The 21,727-nt window shown below is 34.5% G+C and overlaps 1 protein-coding gene and 2 pseudogenes across 1 annotated transcript; 2 read left to right on the top strand and 1 right to left on the bottom strand.

Annotated features, from left to right (window-relative positions):
- The first annotated feature begins 1,543 nt into the window (after nt 1-1,543).
- LOC132050761 (small ribosomal subunit protein eS1-like) lies at nt 1,544-2,132 on the top strand (annotated as a pseudogene).
- A 4,741-nt stretch (nt 2,133-6,873) lies between these two features.
- Nucleotides 6,874-14,854, top strand: LOC132049292 (casein kinase 1-like protein HD16). Its single transcript, XM_059440042.1, has 17 exons — nt 6,874-7,212; nt 8,156-8,640; nt 9,255-9,380; nt 9,463-9,536; nt 9,637-9,706; nt 9,793-9,848; nt 9,978-10,049; nt 10,180-10,274; nt 10,400-10,466; nt 10,556-10,685; nt 10,782-11,000; nt 11,083-11,213; nt 12,224-12,398; nt 12,503-12,593; nt 13,455-13,612; nt 13,701-13,889; nt 14,421-14,854. The coding sequence occupies exons 2-17, from the start codon at nt 8,209-8,211 to the stop codon at nt 14,478-14,480; spliced, it is 2,145 nt and encodes a 714-aa protein (XP_059296025.1). The 5' UTR covers nt 6,874-7,212; nt 8,156-8,208; the 3' UTR covers nt 14,481-14,854.
- A 2,485-nt stretch (nt 14,855-17,339) lies between these two features.
- Nucleotides 17,340-20,246, bottom strand: LOC132050837 (dnaJ protein homolog; annotated as a pseudogene).
- Nucleotides 20,247-21,727: the final 1,481 nt, after the last annotated feature.

Raw genomic sequence — 21,727 nt, 5'->3', positions numbered from 1 at the left:
TAGATTAGTAGGATAAGTTTTGAACCCTAGATAATTTTAAAAAAATCATAAATTCAAGTCTTGATGGACAGTGCGATACTTGTGCTGACAAAAAATAAAACTTTCTGGTACAACATTTTTAGTGTGCGTGTGGATTAGTAGGATAAATTCTGCACAATCCAAAAAAAAAAAAAAATCATATTTCAAGTTTTGCTGACATTTTTTTTTTTTTTGGGTAGAACGTTTTTCGTGTGAATGTGGATTAGTAGGACAAGTTATTCACATAGACTAATTCAAAAAACCTCATATATTCAAGTCTTGATGGACAATGTTAACGATAGCTATGGTAGAGAACGTTGTAATAATAATTGGGCCATGAAAAAAATAAAACTTTTTGGTATAATCTTTTTTGGTGTGAGTTTGGATTAGCAGGATATGTTTTGAATACAACATAATCCAAAAAATATCATATCAAGTCTTGTGGACAGTGTCACTGATACATGTGTTGATAAAACTATTTGATACAACCTTTTTGGTATGGACGTAGATTAGTAGAATAAGTTTTGAATACTAGAAAAAAACTCATATGTCCGAGTCTTGATGGATAGTATTATCAATACATGTGCTGATAAAAAAATAAAACTTCTTAGTACCAACTTTTTTGTGTGAATGTAGGTTAATAGGATAAGTTTTGAATGCTAGATATTTCAAAAAATTCCATATGTCCAAGTTTTGATGGACAGTGCGATACCTCTGTTAATAAAAAAATTTAAAAACTTAGTAAAATATTTTTTGTCTGAGTGTAGATTAGTAGAATGAGTTTTGAACACTAGATAATCCAAAAAATCTCATATGTTCAAGTCTTGATGGAAAGTGTTACCGATACATGTGCTGATAAAACAGAAATTTGGCACAATATTTTGTTGTGAATGTGATTAGTAGGATAAGTTTTGAATACTACATAATCCAAAAACCTCATATGTTCAAGTCTTGATTGACAGTGTTACCGATATCTGTGGTGATAAAAAATAAAACTTTTTGGTAAAGCTTTTTTTGTGTGAATGTAGATTAGTAGGATAAGTTTTGAATACTATATAATCTAAAAAATACCATATGTTCAAGTCTGGTTGGACAGTGTTGCTAATACGCGTGCTGATAAAAAATAGAAAATTTTGATACCAACATTTTTTGTGTGAATGTAGATTAGTAGAATAAGTTTTGAATACTAGAAAATCCAAAAATTTTATGTATCCCAAGTCTTGATGGACAGTGCAATACATGTGCTGATAAAAAATAAATTCATATATTCAAGTAGTGATGGATAATATTATTGATACTTGTGCTGATAAACAATAAAACATTTTGGTATAAGATTTTTGGTGTCAATGTAGATTAGTAGGATAAGTTTTGGTTACATAATCAAACCACATAAAAAAAGAGGAGATAGAGAACAAATACATAATGGTAAAATAGTATAAAATGATAGTAGTAATAATTAAAAAAAAAAAAAAAAAAAAAAAAAGACACGAGATAAGTACATTAGATTACAGTAAAAACAAAATCAATGGCCGTTGGTAAGAACAAGCGAATACACACTATCCATATATGTCATAATCCATCAATTTGGTGTCCGCAATTGGCAAGACCCTTGTTACCCGTACAGCATTTTAGTAGTGAAGCATCGTGTGTTCGAAGTGTCATTGGCTGATCTTCAGAATGACGAAGACCACTCCTTCAGGAAGATTCGTCTGAGAGCTGAAGATGTTCAAGGAAGAAATGTCCTGACAAACTTTTATGGTATGGACTTCACCACAGATAAGTTGAGGTCACTTGTAAAGAAATGGCAATCATTGATTGAGGCTCATGTTGATGTTAAGACAACTGATGCCTTTGAATGTTATATTTTACTTCTGCTACGCACAGTCAAGCCAGATTCACGTCGCAAGATGTGTGAGATCATGGTTAACCAGGCACAATCATGTTTTGAAAGACTTGGTCCTGAAGTTCATTCCTGAATCAATCGGCAGAGAGATTGACCAACTTCAAGCATCTAATTGCAGAATGTGTTCATTCGCATCTTTATTTTTACCTTGGCAAGTATAATAATTAACCATCTTTATAAAAATAGAACCGATCTAACTGAATACCAATAATAAGTGTAATGATTTTGACTTAAATATTTGATCAGTAGGTTATGTTCATGTACTTCTATTTTTTGTTTCTTGATGACAAAAAAATATCATATGAATATATAATTTTCATCATTAAAAAAAAAAAAAAAAAAGGTTTTCTTCACACTATACACATAATCAAATAATTAAACTTTTAGTAGTGAAGTCGATCTCTCTATAACAATTAAAAATAAAAATTAGATTTTAAGCATCTTTTTGCCTATAACAAAAAATATTATTTAAATATCAATCTTTTTTATATAGTGTATATACAACTATCTTTATTTTTAGGTAGTATAATAATTAACCATCTTTATAAAAATAGAATATCTATGAATACCAATAATAAGTGTAGAGATTTTGACCAAATATTTGATCATTTAATACACTATTTATGACAAAAAAATATCATATGAATATATAATTTTCATCATTAAAAGATTTTTCTTCATTATACAAAGTTACTTAGTTTTTAATTAATAATTTGTAAGCACACATTTGACAAATATTATTTAATATAAATATAGGGTTGGACAAATAACAATCAAAAATTTGGACAGTGAACCGTTTATATAGAGAGGTTTGACTCCGCCCCAAAGGGGATACAGAACATACAAAGTCCCCCCGCTTATTATTATTTTCATTTCATTTCATTCATTCAATCCAATTTTTCTCACCGAATGTAACATTACTTCATCCTTCATCCAACCTTATTCCTTATCACCATATACGCTAAAGACCAAACTACCTTCTCCCTTCTTTTCAAAATTCAATTTTTTCTCATCAAATGTAACATTGATTTATGCAGCCGGCATGCACCAGCCACGCCCCTTCCCCCTTGTAACTTTACTGGCAGACCGCCAGACCCTATTTTGTAGATAGAAATTGTGTTAGACATTATTTAGTTGTAAGCTTTCCAAATTCGAGATCCCTTTGTATATATCTGAGAGATAATAAAAGGTTGGGATTCATCTTGTAAATTGTGTGTTCTTTGTTCCTGTAAATTCGTCCTCAAACGTATGTGTGCGCGAATAGACTGAGTTGTGTAATGTTGTGCAACTACTGTGGAGTGGTGAGTTCGATAAAAATATCACACCTTAACATGAGCCACTTAATATTTATCGTTGCTGCTTTAGATATACTTTGAGGAACTATGCATGCAATCTACACAAAACTATGCAAAAACAAATTCACACCAATATATTAAGTATGTATATTACGTGTGTACCTGACAAAGGCAATTATGAAATGTTAGTAGGCTGTTTGGTCAAATTGTGGAAAGCCAAAAGTGTTTTTTTAATATTTATTTTAGATTATTTTAGTGAGTTTGGTTGTTTGAGCAAATTTTTTTAAAAAAAGAAAAAAGAAAGAAGTAATATTTGAGTAACAGTAGAAGTAATTTTTCAGAAGATGAAAAAAGTAAATTTTCTCAAAACACTTTTGAATCTTAGCCAGGCACAAATTGTTGCTCTAACATGACAATACTATTTTTTAAAGTGATTAGTCAAATATACTTTGGATTTTCAAAAATGTATTTAGAAGTTTGGCCAAACAAAAAGTGTTTGAGTATCAGTACACTTAAAATTCTTTTATGATATTATGTAAGAACTAAAAACTTTGAATAACATTTTTATGTGGGTCTGTATGCATTTCAAGTTTAAAATAATATACTACTCTTGTGAGATAGAAATTTTTTTAGTATGAGCATTCGGGAGTGTGGCTTAGCACTTAATGAAGTAGGATGAGAATCGTGAGATTTAAAGTTCAAATTATAGCGAAGGCAAAATCATCAAGTGATTCTTCCCATATGTGCAAGTCTTGATGAACAGTGTTATCAACAAATTTTGGTGTGTTGGTAAGTTCAGCATACTAGCATCCAAAAAATCCTATATGTTTAAGTCTTGATCGACAATGTTACCGATCCTGTGCTGATGAAAAAAAAAAATTAGTACAAAGTTTTTGGTGTAAATGTAGATTATTAGGATAAATTTTGAATACTAGATAATCCAAAAAATTTCATACGTTCAAATTCGAAAGATAGTGAGATCGATACCAGTGCAAATAAAAATAGAAGGTTTTGGTACAACATTTTTTGGGTGTGAATGTGGATTAGTAGGATAAGTTTTGAATACTAGATAATCAAAAAAATCTCTAGTGTTCAAGTTTTGATGGATAGTGTTATAGATACATGTGCTGATAAAAAATAAATTTTTTTGGTATAACATTATTCTTAGTGTAAATGTAAAATAGCAGGGTAAGTTTTGAACACCGGATAATTCAAAAAACCCCATATGTTCACGTCTTGATGGACAATGTCATTGATACCTGTAAAAAATAAACTTTTTGAATTTTGATACAACAATTTTTGTGTGAATGTAAATTAGTAGGCTAAGTTTCGAATACTAGGTAATCCAAAGAATTTCATATTTGAGTCTTGATGGACAATGTTATCGATACTTGTGGTGCTAATAAAAAATAAAAACTTTTGGTACAACATTTTTTTATGTGAATGTAGATTACTAGGATAAGTTTTGAATACTAGATAATTCAAAAAATCTCACACGTTCAAGTCTTGATGGACAGTGTTACCGATACATCTGGTGCTGATAAAAAAACTTTTTGGTACAGTGTTTTTGTTGTGAACGTTGATTAGTAGGATAAGTTTTGAACACTAGATAATCCAGAAAACCGCATATGTGCAAGTCTTGATGGATAGTGTTGTGAACGTTGGTACAGTGTTTTTGTTGTGAACGTTGATTAGTAGGATAAGTTTTGAACACTAGATAATCCAGAAAACCGCATATGTGCAAGTCTTGATGGATAGTGTTATCAATATATGGGCTGGTAAAAATAATAAAACTTTTTGGTACAACATTTTTGGTGTGAAAGTAGATTAATAGGATACGTTTTGAATACATAATCAAACCAAAAATAAAATAAAAAATGAGATAGATGACAAATACATTTGAGTACAGTAATCAGGGGTCAGCTGGTTAGAGTTATGCGGGTATTAGTAATACAAGGATTAGTTATGAAAAAATTTATGTAGGTTTTAGTTATTCATATATTAGCTATTCCATCTTCTATATTGCATAACATAATGCATATATTCATTATAACAAATACATTAGTTATGTGGGTTTCTAAATTACGAACCAAACACGTGTGAAAAATTCTAGTATACAACAAAAGAATGTTACCAATCGTGCGATTACTTACGCATGATTTAATACATGAATAAGTTAGCTCCTAATCAACTACCAAACGACTCCCCAAGTGTTTAAAAGTGTATATACAAGTGTGTTACATTCATTGGCTTGGTGAAAACGCCCGGTACAGATAGATTTTTATCGATGATTTCTTCTCATATGTTCAAATTTTGATGGACAGAGTGAGACACAACCTGTACTACGTGGACCTATTTGTTGCAATTTGAATTAGTTGGATAACTTCCAATACTACTCCCTCCAAGCACTTTTACTTATCACGTTTGGCTTATCAAGAGTCAAACTACATGAACTTTGACCAATATTTTAAGATTTTTTTTTCATCATATTAATATGAAAAAGAATTGCAGCTTACAGTATTTTTCGTATAGTTTCGAACATCTAAATTTAATTTTACAATATTGAATTATCTAATTCAATTTAACTTTCAAAATTAGTCAAATTGATCCTGGAGAAGCGACGTGACAATAGAAGTGAACAGAGGTAGTATATATTACAATAAGGGTCTTTTGGTACACGAATTAAGTTATCTCGGGATTATAGTCCTGGACGTTATTCCATCTCGGAGGTGGGATAAAATAATCCCAAATTTAGTGGGATAATGTGGAATATCAGAACTAGGTTTGGGATTAATTTATTCCAATATAAATTTATATCTTCAACAAACAAAGTAATCACTCCGATTCAAAATAATTGAGAATTTAACATCTAAAAGTTGGTAAAAAATAATTGAGGTTTTTGAGCCCGTTTGGATTGGCTTATAAGTTGGTCAAACCAGCTTATAAGCCATTTTAAACTTATTTGGGTCTTTGGCAAAAATAGAAAATAAGTTAAATAGTTAAAAAAGTGCTTAAAATAAGCCAAAACCATGAAGTTGCTCAACCCAACTTATTTTTTTTTTGGCTTAAAAGTCATTTTGGTTTGACCAACAACTTTACCCTTTTATCCCTTATATTTTCTGTTAATTTCAATACTACCCTTAGTTTTAAAAACCTTTATGCATTTTTAATCAAACACGTAACTGTTTATTTATAAAATAACTTTCAGCACTTAAAAAGTATTTTAAGCACTTATGCTTAAAAGCCACTTTTTTTAGCTAATCCAAACGGGCTCTTTGTCTATCAAGAAGGTATTTTATTATTTTTCCAAATTTACCCTTGACACATTCTTAATTTCAATGAACAAATTTAATGCTTGTTATAGTTTCAAATCCATATACCTAAATCTAAAACCTCAATTATTTTAGATCGGAGAAAGTATAACATTGATTTCAAACTTAACCCTGTCATATCCCACTTTATCTCGCATACCAAACAACCTCTAATTAAAAAAAAAGGAGACACGAGATAAGTACATTAGGTTTTGATTAAAAACATGACAATACACACTAAACACACACTAATCAAATACAGTAGTAGCACAGTTACCAAAGTAGTATTAGTAAGTTAGTAATACAAAGGATATACATACATACATAACATACAGCACACACACACACAAGAGTCACCCCCACTCATTATTATTATTTCCATTTCATTTCATTTCCATTCATTCAATCCATTTTTTTTGTCCCAAAAACTCATTTTTTTTCCCTCACCGAATGTAACGTTACTTCATCCTTCATTCAAGCTCATTCCTTATCACCATATACTCTAAAAACCAAACTTTTTTTTTTTTCCTGATAAGATTTTTTTTTTTTTTTTTTTTCTGTTCATTTTTCTTTGAACTAACCATGTGGGGTTCTTTGATCTAAGATTAATCGATTTTGAAACCGATTTTCTTGATTCAAATGTGTTGATTTTCCATCGATCGTTTTGGGTTTTGCTGTTTTTGAGGTAAAGATTTGTTTTTTGATGTTTTATATGATGTTCTTGGTTTTTCTTTTTCTTTATTGGGTTATGTGAAATGTGCCAAGAATGGTTAGGTTTTGTTGTTTGTTTGATGATCGGTTGAGTTATATGTGTTGAGATGAAGAAGATCCATTTGGGGGTTATTTTTTTGGATTATAATTTCATTTTGTTTGATTGGTTTGATTTTGTTTTAATTAATTCTACTGATGATGTTTTGCTTTCTTGATTACAAAGTTTAAAGCTTTAATTTTTGATGTTGGAATTGAGCCCTTTAGGATGTGGATTTATCTGTTGAAGTTTAGAATTGTTAATTTTTTGTTGTATATACTTTCAGTGTCACTTGGTTGTATGGAAATAAAGGAAAGTTTTTTGAAGATTTCACACTTGTATGTGGGTGTTTCTGAATTCCTTTTTAGTAGTAAAGATGTTCTTATAGTCAGCTTTATCATGCTTTCCATAGTATTTTGCCATGGATTTTTTATATATACTGCCTTAAATTGCTTGTTCTTGTGCCGAGGGTCTACCCGAACAGTTTCTCTACCTCCCAAGGTAGGGGTAAGGTCTGCGTACACTTTACCCTCCCCAGACCCCACTTTGTGGGATTTTACTGGGAATGTTGTTGTTGTTGTTAGTGAAGATATCCTTATCTGCATATCTGGTCCTTTTTTAGTATGTAAGGAAGATGAAACCTTCTTATGTTATGTAGTCTAGACTTTTAGGGTAAAAAGTTTAGAACTTCACTTCAGAACTTTTGGGAATGAATAATGTAGGATCATGTTTGATACATGGAAACTATGATTTTTCTTAGATGCTGTTGCCTTTAAAGTATTGAGTGCTGTGTATTTTTGTTTATTAATACTGGATTTCTTGCATTCATAGTTACTTTGTTTCCGCCTGTCTTTGGCTCTTCTGATGTGTTTACCTCCAGATTTTCAAGGCAAGGTGGGTGAACCGAGTTGATCGTGATTTGCATGGGTGACGATGCCAGAATTGCGTAGTGGAGCAAGGAGATCAAAACGGCTTGGTGATCTCCAGCCTGCCCCTCAACCTGTTGTTGGCCAAGAGGAAAACTTGGTCTTGCCGCCTACTCAGAACAGAACCAGGAGAAGAGGTGGTGGTGGTGGAAGAGGAAGGGGTGGTAATGCAACGGCGGCTATAGGAAAAGGACCTTCAGGGACGACACGTGGGAGGCCAAGTGGTGCTGGTAGGGGTAGAGGGATTAGGTTGATAGATTTGGACCCAGAGCCACCGTGTGAGGTGCTTCCTCAAGCTGCTCCCGTTGGGGTTGCCGAGCCAGCTTTTAATAGAATTGACGGTGCTGCAGATAAAAAGATCGCAATGGATGGTGGTGGAAGTGCAGACAAAGTAATGGCAGTTGAAGAAGAAGCAAGCACGACTCCTGTACCTGATAGGGTATCTTCCTTTTATGCTCTTAACTGTATTAATGTAGTTATCAATGACGTGAATTTACAAACAACTTGAGGTGTGTTTGGTATGAAGGAAAATGTTTTCTTGGAAAACAAGTGGGCTTCTTACTTATTTTTCTAGTCTTTGGTACGTAAGCAAAAAAATATCATACCAAGAACATTTATATATAATCTAACAAAACATAATGGAGGTGGGATGGGGTGGGGAGTAGGGGTTCGGATGGGGTGGGGGTGTTGGGTGGGTGGGGAGGAGACAATGAACTTGGAAGTAACTTATGGAACTTGTTTTCTTCCATTAGGGAAGCCGTTTTTCTCATTTTTAAGGAACTTGTATTCCTAGAAACAATATTTTCCAAAACATTTTGACCAACCAAACATGGGAAAAGTGGAAAATGTTTTCCTAACATAACACACCCTTAATGAAGTTACGGATGATCTGAATTGACAAACAGCTACTCTTGCATTTAAAGTTCCAGCAGCTGCTTTGGAAATACCTTGACATCATTAATGATAATGTGTAGGCTAAATTTCTGAAACATCGCATATCCACTCTTATCGTAAATAGAGTTCTTAAAAGAATGTCTGTTTATCTGGATGCAGGTGCAAGTGGGTAATTCTCCTGTATATAAAACGGAAAGGAAGTTAGGTAAGGGTGGATTTGGGCAAGTATATGTTGGTCGAAGAACAAGTGGAGGAAGTGAGAGAACCGGACCAGATGCTATTGAGGTACTTCCTATGATATAGTGGATCTTTACGAGCCTTTCTGATATTATTTGGATTATAATACAGCGATAATGATTATCACTAGGTTGCATTAAAGTTTGAGCATCGAAATAGTAAGGGTTGCAACTATGGCCCTCCTTATGAGTGGCAGGTGTACAAGTAAGCGTGAATCCTTATTTCAGAATCTCTGATTTCTTTGTATTTTTCAGTCTTCAGATCTCTTACTTATTATCCAATTTTGAACTTTTTTTCTCGACAGCACCCTAAATGCATGCTACGGAATCCCAGGGGTTCACTATAAGGGTCGTCAGGGAGACTTTTACATCTTGGTAACTTTTGGTTTTCATCATTTTTTATAAGAATTTCTTGTTCTATCACTTTTGTGTTACTGATATTTCCTGGAAATTATTTTCAGGTCATGGACATACTTGGACCCAGCTTGTGGGATGTGTGGAATTCTTTAGGCCAGTCGTAAGTTGCCAACTTTTTCTATTTACGTTGATTTTTCCTGCACATACCTAGGAGTTCAGGAAAGAACAATGTACCACATATAACTTTTCTGTAAGTCTTTCTAGTTGATGATTGTTAACCTTGCGACAGGATGTCGCCGAATATGGTAGCATGTATCGCGGTGGAGGCAATATCGATTCTTGAAAAGCTGCACCAAAAGGGGTAACTGTTATCTCTAATCAGCAATACATATGTTATTTCATCATTTCACTTTCAGCACTCTAAACTCAAGAGTCATCTAGTAATAGTGACCTATTTTATTTTCACGTCTAAACTTTTGTTCTCATTTAAGGTTCGTGCATGGAGATGTGAAGCCAGAAAATTTCTTACTTGGTCTGCCGGGAAGTCCTGATGAGAAGAAGCTGTATCTTATTGATCTCGGTTTGGGTAAGATGGATTATTCTGATCTTCCTTTCTGTTTATCACTCTATTTTTTTCTTGGAAGTGTCCATTTCATTTTCTTTCTAATTTAATCTGGAGTACTGATCATGATGTATCGTTCGTTGTTGCAGCATCTAGATGGAAGGATGCAGCATCCGGTCTGCATGTTGAATATGACCAGAGGCCAGATATATTCAGGTTTGTTTATTTGGCATATAACTGAAATAATCTTGGGCATTTAATTCAACAGTCCTTTTGAATGTGGACTCATGTATTTGCTTTGACAGGGGCACAATAAGATATGCAAGTGTGCATGCGCATTTGGGTCGGACTGGAAGTAGAAGGGATGACCTTGAGTCACTAGCATATACATTAATATTTTTGATAAAGGGAAGGTTACCGTGGCAAGGCTATCAGGTTTGTTGGAATGTGCTTCTCGAAGTTGTTTCTAGTGGCTTAATTTTGACTTATGAAGTTTTACATTCTCTTGTAATTGTTGTTTTGAGTTGATAGGGTGACAACAAGAGTTTCCTTGTCTGTAAGAAGAAAATGGCCACTTCTCCAGAGTTGATGTGTTGTTTTTGTCCGGCGCCATTCAAGCAGTTCCTTGAGGCTGTGACAAATATGAAATTTGATGAGGAGCCAAATTATGCCAAGCTTATCTCATTCTTTGAGAGTCTTATTGAGCCAGTCACGTCACTACGACCAATCAGAATTGATGGCGCTCTGAAGGTTCTTATCCATATTCATGCATGTACGTGTTTGCATGACAATATTGGTTTCCTCACTCAGCTATTATGTCTTGTTTAATCAGGTTGGGCAGAAGCGGGGGAGGTTGCTAATAAACTTAGAGGAAGATGAGCAACCAAAGAAAAAAGTACGATTAGGTAGTCCTGCAACGCAATGGATTTCTGTTTATAATGCACGACGTCCCATGAAGCAGAGGTAAGTTGCTATAAAGAAAAGTGTCATTATGAGTTTTGACATGTCTGGCCTTTATTATAATTCCTTAAAGAGGCGCCTCAGTGCTTGTCTTTTAATTTGTCTTGGATCTTATCAAAAGTACCCGTCAAACTCTAGAGACCTCCAAATAAAATCTTTTAATGTACTAGCTAGTTATGCATCTAAGTTGCCATAAAATTGCAGCTCAGATATGCCTATTTGGCGTGTTTCATAAATTTGGCTTGTGTCCTTTCTCAATTGGACATACTATAGGTTTGAGAGGTTACGTATTTTTCGGACAGTCCTAGTTTTACTAATGCAAATTGGATTTACTACTCATATATACAGTATATAATGCAGGAATCCAAGTAGGTATGACGCTTTAACATATAAGAAAGTATGCTTCTCGATTTTATGATTCTTGGGTTGGTCATTTTTGGATAATCTTGCCCAGTTCACCTTTGAGATTTATTCCCATGCATTAGTTACTGCATCTCTGTTAGCGGTTAATTTATTTCTCTTGAAGTTTGAACTGTAACTGATTCTCTCTTTAATTCAGGTGTTTTTTCTGTTTTTGCTTGGACACGTTATACCTTTTGCTTAGGTCAATAGGAATTAGAATTTACTTTAGAAAAAATTTAAAAAATTTAATGTTACATTTGTATGGATGTTTTGGGTATGCTTCTGAATTTTTTTACCACCATTTTGTCCCTTAAGGTGAGAGAGGGAAATCTAAAGTGTGAATACCCTTGCATGCAACCTTTTTGGTAAACCTTGAATATTTTTGCCTCTTATTTATTTACCTTCTGTCTTCCAATGTATTATATTATAGAATCTGGCAAGACAGGTTACATTCTTGTATAAACTGTTTGATTTGGTAGGTGTACATGAGGACTTCTATTGAGTATTATTACATGGAGCATGGATATTCATGTTAAATTAGTATCTTCTTAATGCATGTGATTATATTAAAGTGAGTTGCTGATAGAAAAGTATTTATGATGATTTTATAGGTACCATTATAATGTTGCCGACTCTAGGCTTAGGCAGCATGTAGACAAGGGAAATGAAGACGGTCTTTACATAAGCTGTGTGGCCTCAGCAGCCAATCTGTGGGCCTTAATAATGGATGCAGGAACAGGTTTCTCTTCCCAGGTTTACGAGCTTTCAGCTGTCTTCCTCCATAAGGTTATCATCTCAATCACCTGTCAGTGATTATATTTGCCTCTTTTCTTTTCGTGCTTATGGGTTATACTCAAAACAATTGTGTGACTGTTTTTGATTCTTATCAGGATTGGATAATGGAACAGTGGGAAAAGAACTACTACATCAGCTCAATAGCTGGTGCAGCTAATGGAAGTTCCTTGGTCGTTATGTCCAAAGGTTAGATATTAAAGGAAAATGATCTGATTGATTCATAATTTGACGTGTTTACAGAAGGATCAACTGATGGACTTCTCCTTATGGTTTCCATCTTTCTATTTTTGGTGGGAAATTTTCTTTATTAGTGAGAAAGAGTCTGCTTTAACAAAACCATCATATAAGTTACCTTTTACTCAAAAAAAAATAATAATTAGATTGAATGTGGTACATACTGTGCAATCGTATTAAAGTGGGATCAGGGTGGTGAGATGGGTCCCCCCACCCCTCTCCCGCTGGGTTCGTACCTGTGAACACAACTGGGGTTGGACCAGCTAACTATAGGGATTCTTGGTTAGAAAAATATGAAAAAAAAAAGTTAAAAGACCACAGGCTAATGGCCTGCATAAGTATTTTAGTCATGGCTGCCTCAGAACTCTTTGGTTTGGTCAAGGCAACTGCAGTTGAATTATTTACCTATTCTGACCACCTAGTGTGCTGACACTATCTCTTTGTTGTTGGCCTAGTGTGCTGCTTCTTTTGAAATACTCCCACGGGATTTCCAAGCCAACAGATAAGAGAAAAGGCATGCTATTACTTAGACTGAGATGAATGCATGCAAGCATCTCATGATAAAAGGGTGTTAGAGCTACAATATATAAATGGTGTTAAAGCTACAATATATGGATGATTTTATTTTTCTGTTTTATTATGAGTAACCCATCTTTTTGTATTTTCGGTTTGTGAGCTGTATTTTGTTGATAAGATTATACTTGCAGATTGTTTACTAGGAATGGGCTTGCTGCGAATCAATCTTCTTATTATTATTATTGTTCATTGTCCTATAAACAATCTATTAATTTCTCTTTGTGCTTGCTGGATCAGGAACTCCTTATACACAACAGTCTTACAAAGTGAGTGAATCTTTTCCTTTTAAATGGATAAACAAAAAATGGAAAGAAGGTTTCCATGTAACATCTATGACCACTGCTGGCAGTCGCTGGGGTGTGGTGATGTCCCGAAATGCTGGTTACTCAGAACAGGTGAAGTAGTTTTCATTTAGTTGTCAAATTTAGTGCTATTTCTTTCATTCCTTGAAAATTAGTGGCTTAAAGCAGATGACTTGTGTAGGTTGTTGAGCTCGACTTCCTTTACCCAAGTGAAGGAATACATCGACGGTGGGAAAGTGGTTATAGAATAACTTCTATGGCTGCCACCGCCGATCAAGCAGCTTTCATATTGAGCATACCGAGACGTAAGATGATTGATGAGACTCAAGAGACTTTGCGGACATCTGCCTTCCCAAGTACTCATGTAAAGGTGACGAGTCATTTACGTAACCTTGAATGTTTCCTGTTGCCTTTTCCCTTAAATCTAACAGGTGGAATATTTATCAATTTTTTATTGGAATATACCAATTATGAGAGGAAATATCAAAATAATGGTTTAAAAGTTTGTTTGATACTGAAAATATCACATCAAAGTTTAGAGTATAAATAGTTAAATGAATTTGAATTCTTGAAAGCTATGGTGCTCGGACCCTCCAAAAATGCTGCCACACCCATGTCGGATCCTTAAAAATTGCATAGGTTTTGGAGGATCCGATTCACACCCAGCAGTATTTTCAAGAGTCCGAGCAACATAGCTTGAAAATTGTATAAACTAATATTTATTAATGAAATGCTGTCTTTGGTTGTGCCTCCATCTCATCCAGAAAAGGTGACGTTGTTCATAATGATTGATGCTCTGATTCACGGGAGTTTGTGGAGTGCAATTTGCATATGGTTATGCATGTTAATCTTCTTGTTCCTTCCTTTTCTAGTTTTAATATTGCTTGCATTCTTTTTGCAGGAAAAATGGTCCAAAAATCTTTACATTGCATCGATCTGTTATGGTCGAACTGTCTGCTGACATCAACTGTTAAGTTGTTGATGATGATCATAGTCGTTCATCTTTGAAGAGATTTGGAGGATGAATTCAGCTGGTCTAGTTGGATTGCCTCCCAAGGGAGTCCTCATAATTTTTCATGTAAAATCTTTGTTTTGTTGTACCAACTGTGTAATGGGAAAAGTAAAACGAGAGTTAAGAAGTTGCTGAGCTAATTGTGGCTGCTGCGTGCTGGTGGGTAGTAACAGCAATTGCGCCGATGACAAAAGTATTTTAGTTTTGGCAATTAAGGCTAAGAAGTGGTTGATTGCTGAAAATATTTGTACCTTTAAAATTGGAAGGTTGTATTTTTACCATAATCTATCTGGTTGTCTCAGACATCCTCTTTTTGCTGATAATTCACCCACTGGTTAGTTTGAGTAGTTTACTGTATAATCTTAGTTTGGACCAAATAGGCAACTTTCGTTGAATTTCATAAAGCATGCTTTAATCGCGTGGAACTTAAAGAAGAATATAAAGAAAGGGCAGCTCGGCTTCTCCTGTTATGTGCCGGGTCCGAGGTAGGGGTTGGATCACATTGGTCTACTCTATGCTGCCTTATCTTGCATGTCTGCAAGAAGCTGTTTTTACGGTTTGAACCAGTGATCTTCCGGTCACTCCATATCAACCCTTATAGTTGCGTCAAGTTTCCCTTTGGTAAAAATGGAAATATAATTGATTCCGGTGCAAAGAGTTATGGTAATTCGATAAAAATGAATATGATATTAGATCGTGTACTGATTAATTGGATCATGATCTCTTACCATACAAATGGTTGCATGCGTGAGAACACCAATTAAGAGAAATCCACCAATTCACATGTGACGTGTGAGCAATGTCGGTTGTATATCCTCGCCAGAAGTTAGATAAGGGGGCAATGAATATATATGGTGAGCAATAATAATGGTGAAAGAGCCTAAAATGATTAGATTGAGTAGATCAAGAAAATTGTGGTAGCAAAAGCTGAATATGCAACAGTAATTCAAGGTTACACGCCCAAACGGAAACTAAGCTACCACTCACAACAAAAGCTGAATATGTAACAATTCAAGGTCGCATGCCCAAACAGAATCTAATCCTCCGCTCACGACCAAAACTGAGCAACTTTTGTTTAAACAAACAAGGAAATTAGAAATGAAAACAACCAAGCACTAATTAAGCTAATTGTGCCCTTATAAGGCATAATTTTCGCGAAACCTTGCCTTACGATTTTTTTTTTTCGTCGGGAGCAAGCCAACTAAGAACCTAACATTTCCGTCACTTTTTCTAAGTCCCGAATAAAAAATTAAAATCACCGTTTACCAAAACAAAAAATTCAAAAGAAGGAAGGAAAAAGGCCAATGCCCTTATTTTGGGGTGGTCTTTAATTTTTGTCCATCAAAATGAAGGTATTTAGGTTTTGGCCTTCGCCTAAAGCAGGGTTTAACCCCCGTTCAAACCTGAAAAAATTAAAAAAAAAAAAAAAAATACGCATGCCCCTTGGGGCATAATTTCTTGTACCTAGGCCGGACAAGGCATAATCTTAAATTTTCAACTAAACTTTGCCTTCAAGCATAGTTTAGTTATGCCTTATAAGACAGAATTTCCACAAAATATGCAAATTTTGCCTTACAAGGTAAAGTTTTAGTTATGCCTTATTAAATTTACTAATTATGCCGTATAAGGCAAAATTTTCGCGAAGCTATGCCTTGCGATTTTTTTTTTTTTTTTTTGTCGAGCGTTCGAACCCACAACCTAAGATACTGTCGTCTACTTTTCTAAGCGAAGGAAAAAAAATTAAAGACCAACAATTTGAGGGCCAAAAATAAAGACCAGTGCCTTTGAAGGCCAATCCGCACAAAAAAAAAATAAAAAATGAAAGGCCAATGCCTTCGGCTACAGCCCAAACGAAAACCACGACGCAAGTCTCAAATCGAAGGCCCTATTAGGTAAGGTCCATTTCAAATCCCCTACATTCCAGAATTTCTACAGCCCCCCAAATCAACTTTTTTTGGTTTGATTTTTACTAAAAAATAGAGTTAAATCGGACCATGAACACCCCTAGTCATTAAGTAGTACATAAGTATTTTACTAGTTTGAAATGTGAAAATTGAAGTACTTAATAGAAAATAAGTGACCCTAATTCGTAAATAGTTTAAAATAAGAGCTTGCGTTAGTTTGGGTGTTTGGGGTGCAAAAACGACCGACGCCATACCTTACACAAGCAGGTCAAATCTTTTCGGACAAACAAAAAAATTGTACTCTATTTCTTCAGAACCATTTGTGAAGAGATTCTGAAAAAAATTATGGGAAGTATATTATTTCCATGTTTCATTAGAGGATTAAGTGAATTATAATTCTTGAAATTGTTAGAACTATATACGACAGCATTTAAGTTATGTTTGGAGTGAAACCAAACTATTCGCGAAATTCATTCAATAAACTAAATTTTCAAACTCTTCAGATTAGTTTCAACTTTCTAAGTTTGACTTCGAATTAAGAGTGTGTTTGTTATGGAGGAAAAAAATTCCAGAAAATGTTATCCAATTTTCCATATTTGGTTGGTCAAAAAATTTTACTTAGCATTTTCTCTAGGAAAACAAATTCCTCAAAAATGAGGAAAATGACTTCCCTAATGAAAGTAGGGAAAAAAAGTTCCATAAGTACATTCCTAGTTCATTGTCTTCTCCACACCCACCCAACTCCCCAACGCCCACCCCTCGGCCATCCCACCACCGCCACCTCCAAACCCCCACCCCATGCCATCCCCATTGTTCTTTGTTAGATTACATATAAATGCTATTGAAATAGTATTTTTTTTTCTTGCTTACCAAACACTAGAAAATAAGTAAGAAAACATTTTCACGGAAAACATTTTTCACGAAAAACATTTTCCTTTGTACCAAACACACCCTGAAAGGATTATTAAATAAAATAACGTTAAGCACACTTGCAAGTGTCATTTTGGATAAAAAAAATATCCAAATTCTTCACTAGTAATCTACCCCTACGATAAGATAGCAAATGCTAGAACACTACCAAATTACTGCTAAGCACATTGGAATCTCTGTGCACCACCACCATGCATATCACCATGTTCGTTGTATGCTTGCTTCCTTCGCATCTCGTCCTCAATGTTCACATCATGCAAAGTAGTCTCCTCACACTCATTCAGTTCCATTTCAGACACTTGCAAGTCCTCAGGTTCTTGAATTGTTGTGGTGTTAATGACTTGGAAATCAATAGTGAGGTGAATGTACAGTTTACCTCTCATGAAAGGCCTACATCGGCATTCCTTCATCATTGATAACTTTAAACTGATCTGCAGAGCCAAAGAAAGGTTTGTGGTCAGTATTCACAAGATATTTTCAGCATCACAGCCTAAAAGATATACTATCCATTAGAAGGGCAGGAGACATACAGAACACACCTCTCTCTCTCCTCCTCTCTCAACACACACACACACACACACACACACACACACGTCGGCGCATGCGCAAAGAGAGAGAGAGCTTAAATACACATGACTATATGAATCTAGTAATCTACATAAATCATAAAAGCGGAAGGAGATGAATGATCTTCTGTCTGTTTGAAGGCTTGAAGAAAACTATACAAACAGGTAAAATATTACTACTACTCATATATATTACTTACTATAAATGGCAAATATATGAAGGAAATGCTAGGATTGGCGTAGGAAAAAAGAAATGCTAGGATTGGCATTGGCCAGGGGAATTAACTGATGAGACTCCAGAGGATGAAACATAATCTTTAACAGAAACATAAATCTTTTAAAGGTCGTTAGGGGTTCTCTGGGCCTACCAGGCTTAATAATTTCACCAGGTTGGGACTTAATGAGCAGCTGTCTGTTGTCTAGGTGAGTCAAGATGAACTGGAAACCACATAGGGCCTCAGTCACGGTCAATCTGCGCTCAACAAAAAGATCATCTCCCACTCGCTTGAACTTACGATGTTCCTTTTGTTGCAAGACAAAAACTATGTCTCCAGTGATAGTTTCTGGCTGCAAAAGCACAAATCATGTCAAGTCTCAGTCATTATAAGCAAATCATTTCAAAAATGTTTCCACATGTATCTTACCGCTTCATCTGCCTCGCCTGGGAATGTTACCTTCTGCCCAGTCCGCATACCTTTCTCCACATGAACTTCCACAACTTTCTCACCCTTACACTGTGGGCACCTATCTTTGTCATTGGTGATTCCACCAGTATCCTTACACTCGTTGCAAGGGTACAGCATCTACTGGATCATGGATGGACCAAGCTGTCTGATAGAAACTTTCAATCCAGCCCCTCGACAGCCAGGACAATTCATTGAAGCACCTGACGTGGACCCTTTACTGGAAATCACAACATAGCACAATCATGATCATCGCATATTGCAAGATAGTAAAAGGCACTAAGCCCTGAAACTCACTCCACTCACTACATAAATAAATGACAAACGAAGTTGGAATATAACTAACTAGGCTATAAACTCACCCCTTCACTTTGAGCACAACACATTGCGAGATAGTGAAAGCTTCTTTGATGTCCCATTGTAAAGATCCTCCAAAGAAACCTTGAGAGGGTAGATAACATCTTGTCCTCTTCTTTGTCTTCTACCTCTGCTGCTTCCACCACCCGTTCCTTCCTTTAGAGCATCCTCACCATACTGATCATATATCTCACGCTTTTCGGGGTTACTCAAAACCCCATAAGCTTGGGCAAGCTCTAAAGAACCAATGAACACAACTAAAATCGACTGACAATAAGAACCTAATAAGCTGGGGCAAGCTGTTAAAACTAATAGAACCAAAAGAAGGAGACTAATTCCTTGAGATTTCACATGAAATGACACCAAATCTCTAGCAAACACCGCAGTAAATGCAGTTCCCAGTTTCACACCACGGCATACAGTCTGAATAACTTAAAAGGTATGATGCCCGAACAGGGGCGGATTTAAAGGGGCCCGAGGGTGTTCACCCGAACACCCTCTGCAAAAAGTTATAGTGTATATATAGGGTAGATTTTCTGTGTTTATGTAGATATATTAACTTTTGAACACCCTGAACAAATGCAAAAGGTTAGCTCAAGCGGTTCAGGGTGTTCAAGATTGTTTCTAGCGTTCTAGGTTCGATTCCCATTGACAACATTATTTTTTATATTTAGCTTTTATTGTTTTTTCGGAACCCCCTGAATGAAAATCCTGGATCTGCCACTGTGCCCGAAACCTAAAAACAACGTTATATTACAGAACCAATATTGGTCTCACTGCACGCCATGACATACAGTCTGGATAACTTACGATATTGCTACATTATAGGTCATTTTAATCTAAGAAAGCAAAATTTAGAACCGAATGCATAGTTGATTCAGTATTTCACTAACCAACACCTCTCTTCTCGCATCAATCATTATTACCTTTTCAGCATTGCCTTCCTTATCAGGATGGTATTGAATGGCAGCTTTACGATAAGCCTTCTTGAGATCATCCTGAGAAGCACTCTTCTCAAATCCTAACATCTCATAATACTTTGTTGCCCTTCCAAACATCTTCCGATTGCAAAATTTTCACTACAAAAAACAAAAAAACGGTTAATCAACCGTTAACTGATGAGTACGTACCCATTGAAAGAGAGGTGCTTGACTTTATATGGAGAGAAAAAAAGAGAGAGGATTGAGGTAGAGGACTCTCTCTCTCTCTCTCTCTCTCTCTCTCTGTCTCTCCCAAATACTTATTATTTCTCCTCTCTTTTTTTTTTCTCTTCAATTCTTTATTTCCCTTCTAATTAGAAAATGAGAACTTGTTATTAATTTATAAGGCTGCTTAATCAAAAAATAATAATAATTATAAGGGTGTCTCAGAGACCTTCATGAGCCAGCAATCTAGGGGTGTTCACAATTTGGTTAAAATTAAATCGATAGATCGCAAATCGACTCAAATCGATAATTAATTGGGGTTGAATTATTTTGGTTTTAAATTCTTAAAAACTTAATAATATTTGGTTTGATTTGATTTTATTGAAAACAAACCGATCCAAATAGATAAAACTAATATACACAATTTTTATAATTATATATACATAATATATTAATTTAGATATAAATTTTTTAAATACTTTGTTTATTTTTTCATGAAGTTGCTTTTTGGGTTGGTTTTTTATTGAAACAAAAATCAAACTGATGTAGTCGACTTTTTAATAATTAAAACCAAGCCAAATGATTATAGAATCATGAGAAATTAATCAAGAAAATGGAAAGGGCAGAAATAAATCAGAAAACAGAGCAAATTTGGTTATAGTATGTGAAAGAGTTGAATTGATAAATTACAAGCTTGAAAACAATAAGTACAAACACTAGAGATAAAATACATATTAAACGTTTTTTTCCCATTTTGCATTCAGTTCAAAGCCCTTATATCTACGATTATGTTCAAGTTGAATATATTGAAAAGGTAATTGAGGAATTAGGACTATGGACAAAAAGAATTGTCCCCAATATTTAGAAATTTGAAATCAACTAAATATTTTACTTTGCAAATCTTTCCTTTTTTCGGATTAGAAAATAGTAACGAATATTTAGGACTTTGATTTGAAAAAGTATTAATAATTCTAGCACTTCCAATTGTATTTAAATGTGATGCACTTTCAATTTCTTCCAGTTTTAGGAGCTCTTATTTAGGTTTAGGAGTATTTTGTATTATTATAAAATTTTAGGTTTAGGAGTCATTGTGTAAGACTTGGAGACTTTGCTTAAAAAGACAGTGAGCTATTCTTTGTGACTTTTAAATCACTTAAAATCTTAGTTATTAATTTTTTTTTATTTTGCGTATGTAAAAAAATCTCAATACGTAGGACTTTAAATTAATTAAAATGTCCTTATTTGAATATATAGCAAGTCTATTTCAGTGGATTTAAATTTTATTTAAAAATTTCAAAAGTGAAATGCCAAATTGATATTTTAAAATCATAATTATGGTTAAAGTTCACACTAGACAAAGTTACCATTTAGTAATCTAATTACTTCTCTAAAATTTAGAACTTTAATTTTTCAGACGTGAAAAAAGCACCAAACTATTTAACATGATCAACCTTTATCAGTTTTAACAACTTGCAACTTTTTAAGTTTCTATTTTATAGTTGGAACACATTGTTTGGATCGTCTTGTATGCGTTTTTTATTTATTGACGCGACGCACAGGTGCAACGCGTGTACGCTAAAACCAGTTGAATCCAAGTAAGTATTATGACCC

The sequence above is a fragment of the Lycium ferocissimum genome, chromosome 3, assembly GCF_029784015.1.
Source record: "Lycium ferocissimum isolate CSIRO_LF1 chromosome 3, AGI_CSIRO_Lferr_CH_V1, whole genome shotgun sequence".
Classification (NCBI taxonomy): Eukaryota; Viridiplantae; Streptophyta; class Magnoliopsida; order Solanales; family Solanaceae; genus Lycium; species Lycium ferocissimum.
The sequence above is the reverse complement of the archived record's forward strand: the minus strand, read 5'-3'. Positions and strand labels throughout refer to the sequence as shown.

Coding starts and splice junctions, on each gene's coding strand:
- LOC132049292 (XM_059440042.1), top strand. CDS start 8,209: ATGCCAGAATTGCGTAGTGGAGCAAGGAGATCAAAACGGCTTGGTGAT. Junction 10,467..10,555: donor CAGAGGCCAGATATATTCAG/GTTTGTTTATTT, acceptor TTGCTTTGACAG/GGGCACAATAAGATATGCAA. Junction 13,613..13,700: donor ATGCTGGTTACTCAGAACAG/GTGAAGTAGTTT, acceptor TGACTTGTGTAG/GTTGTTGAGCTCGACTTCCT.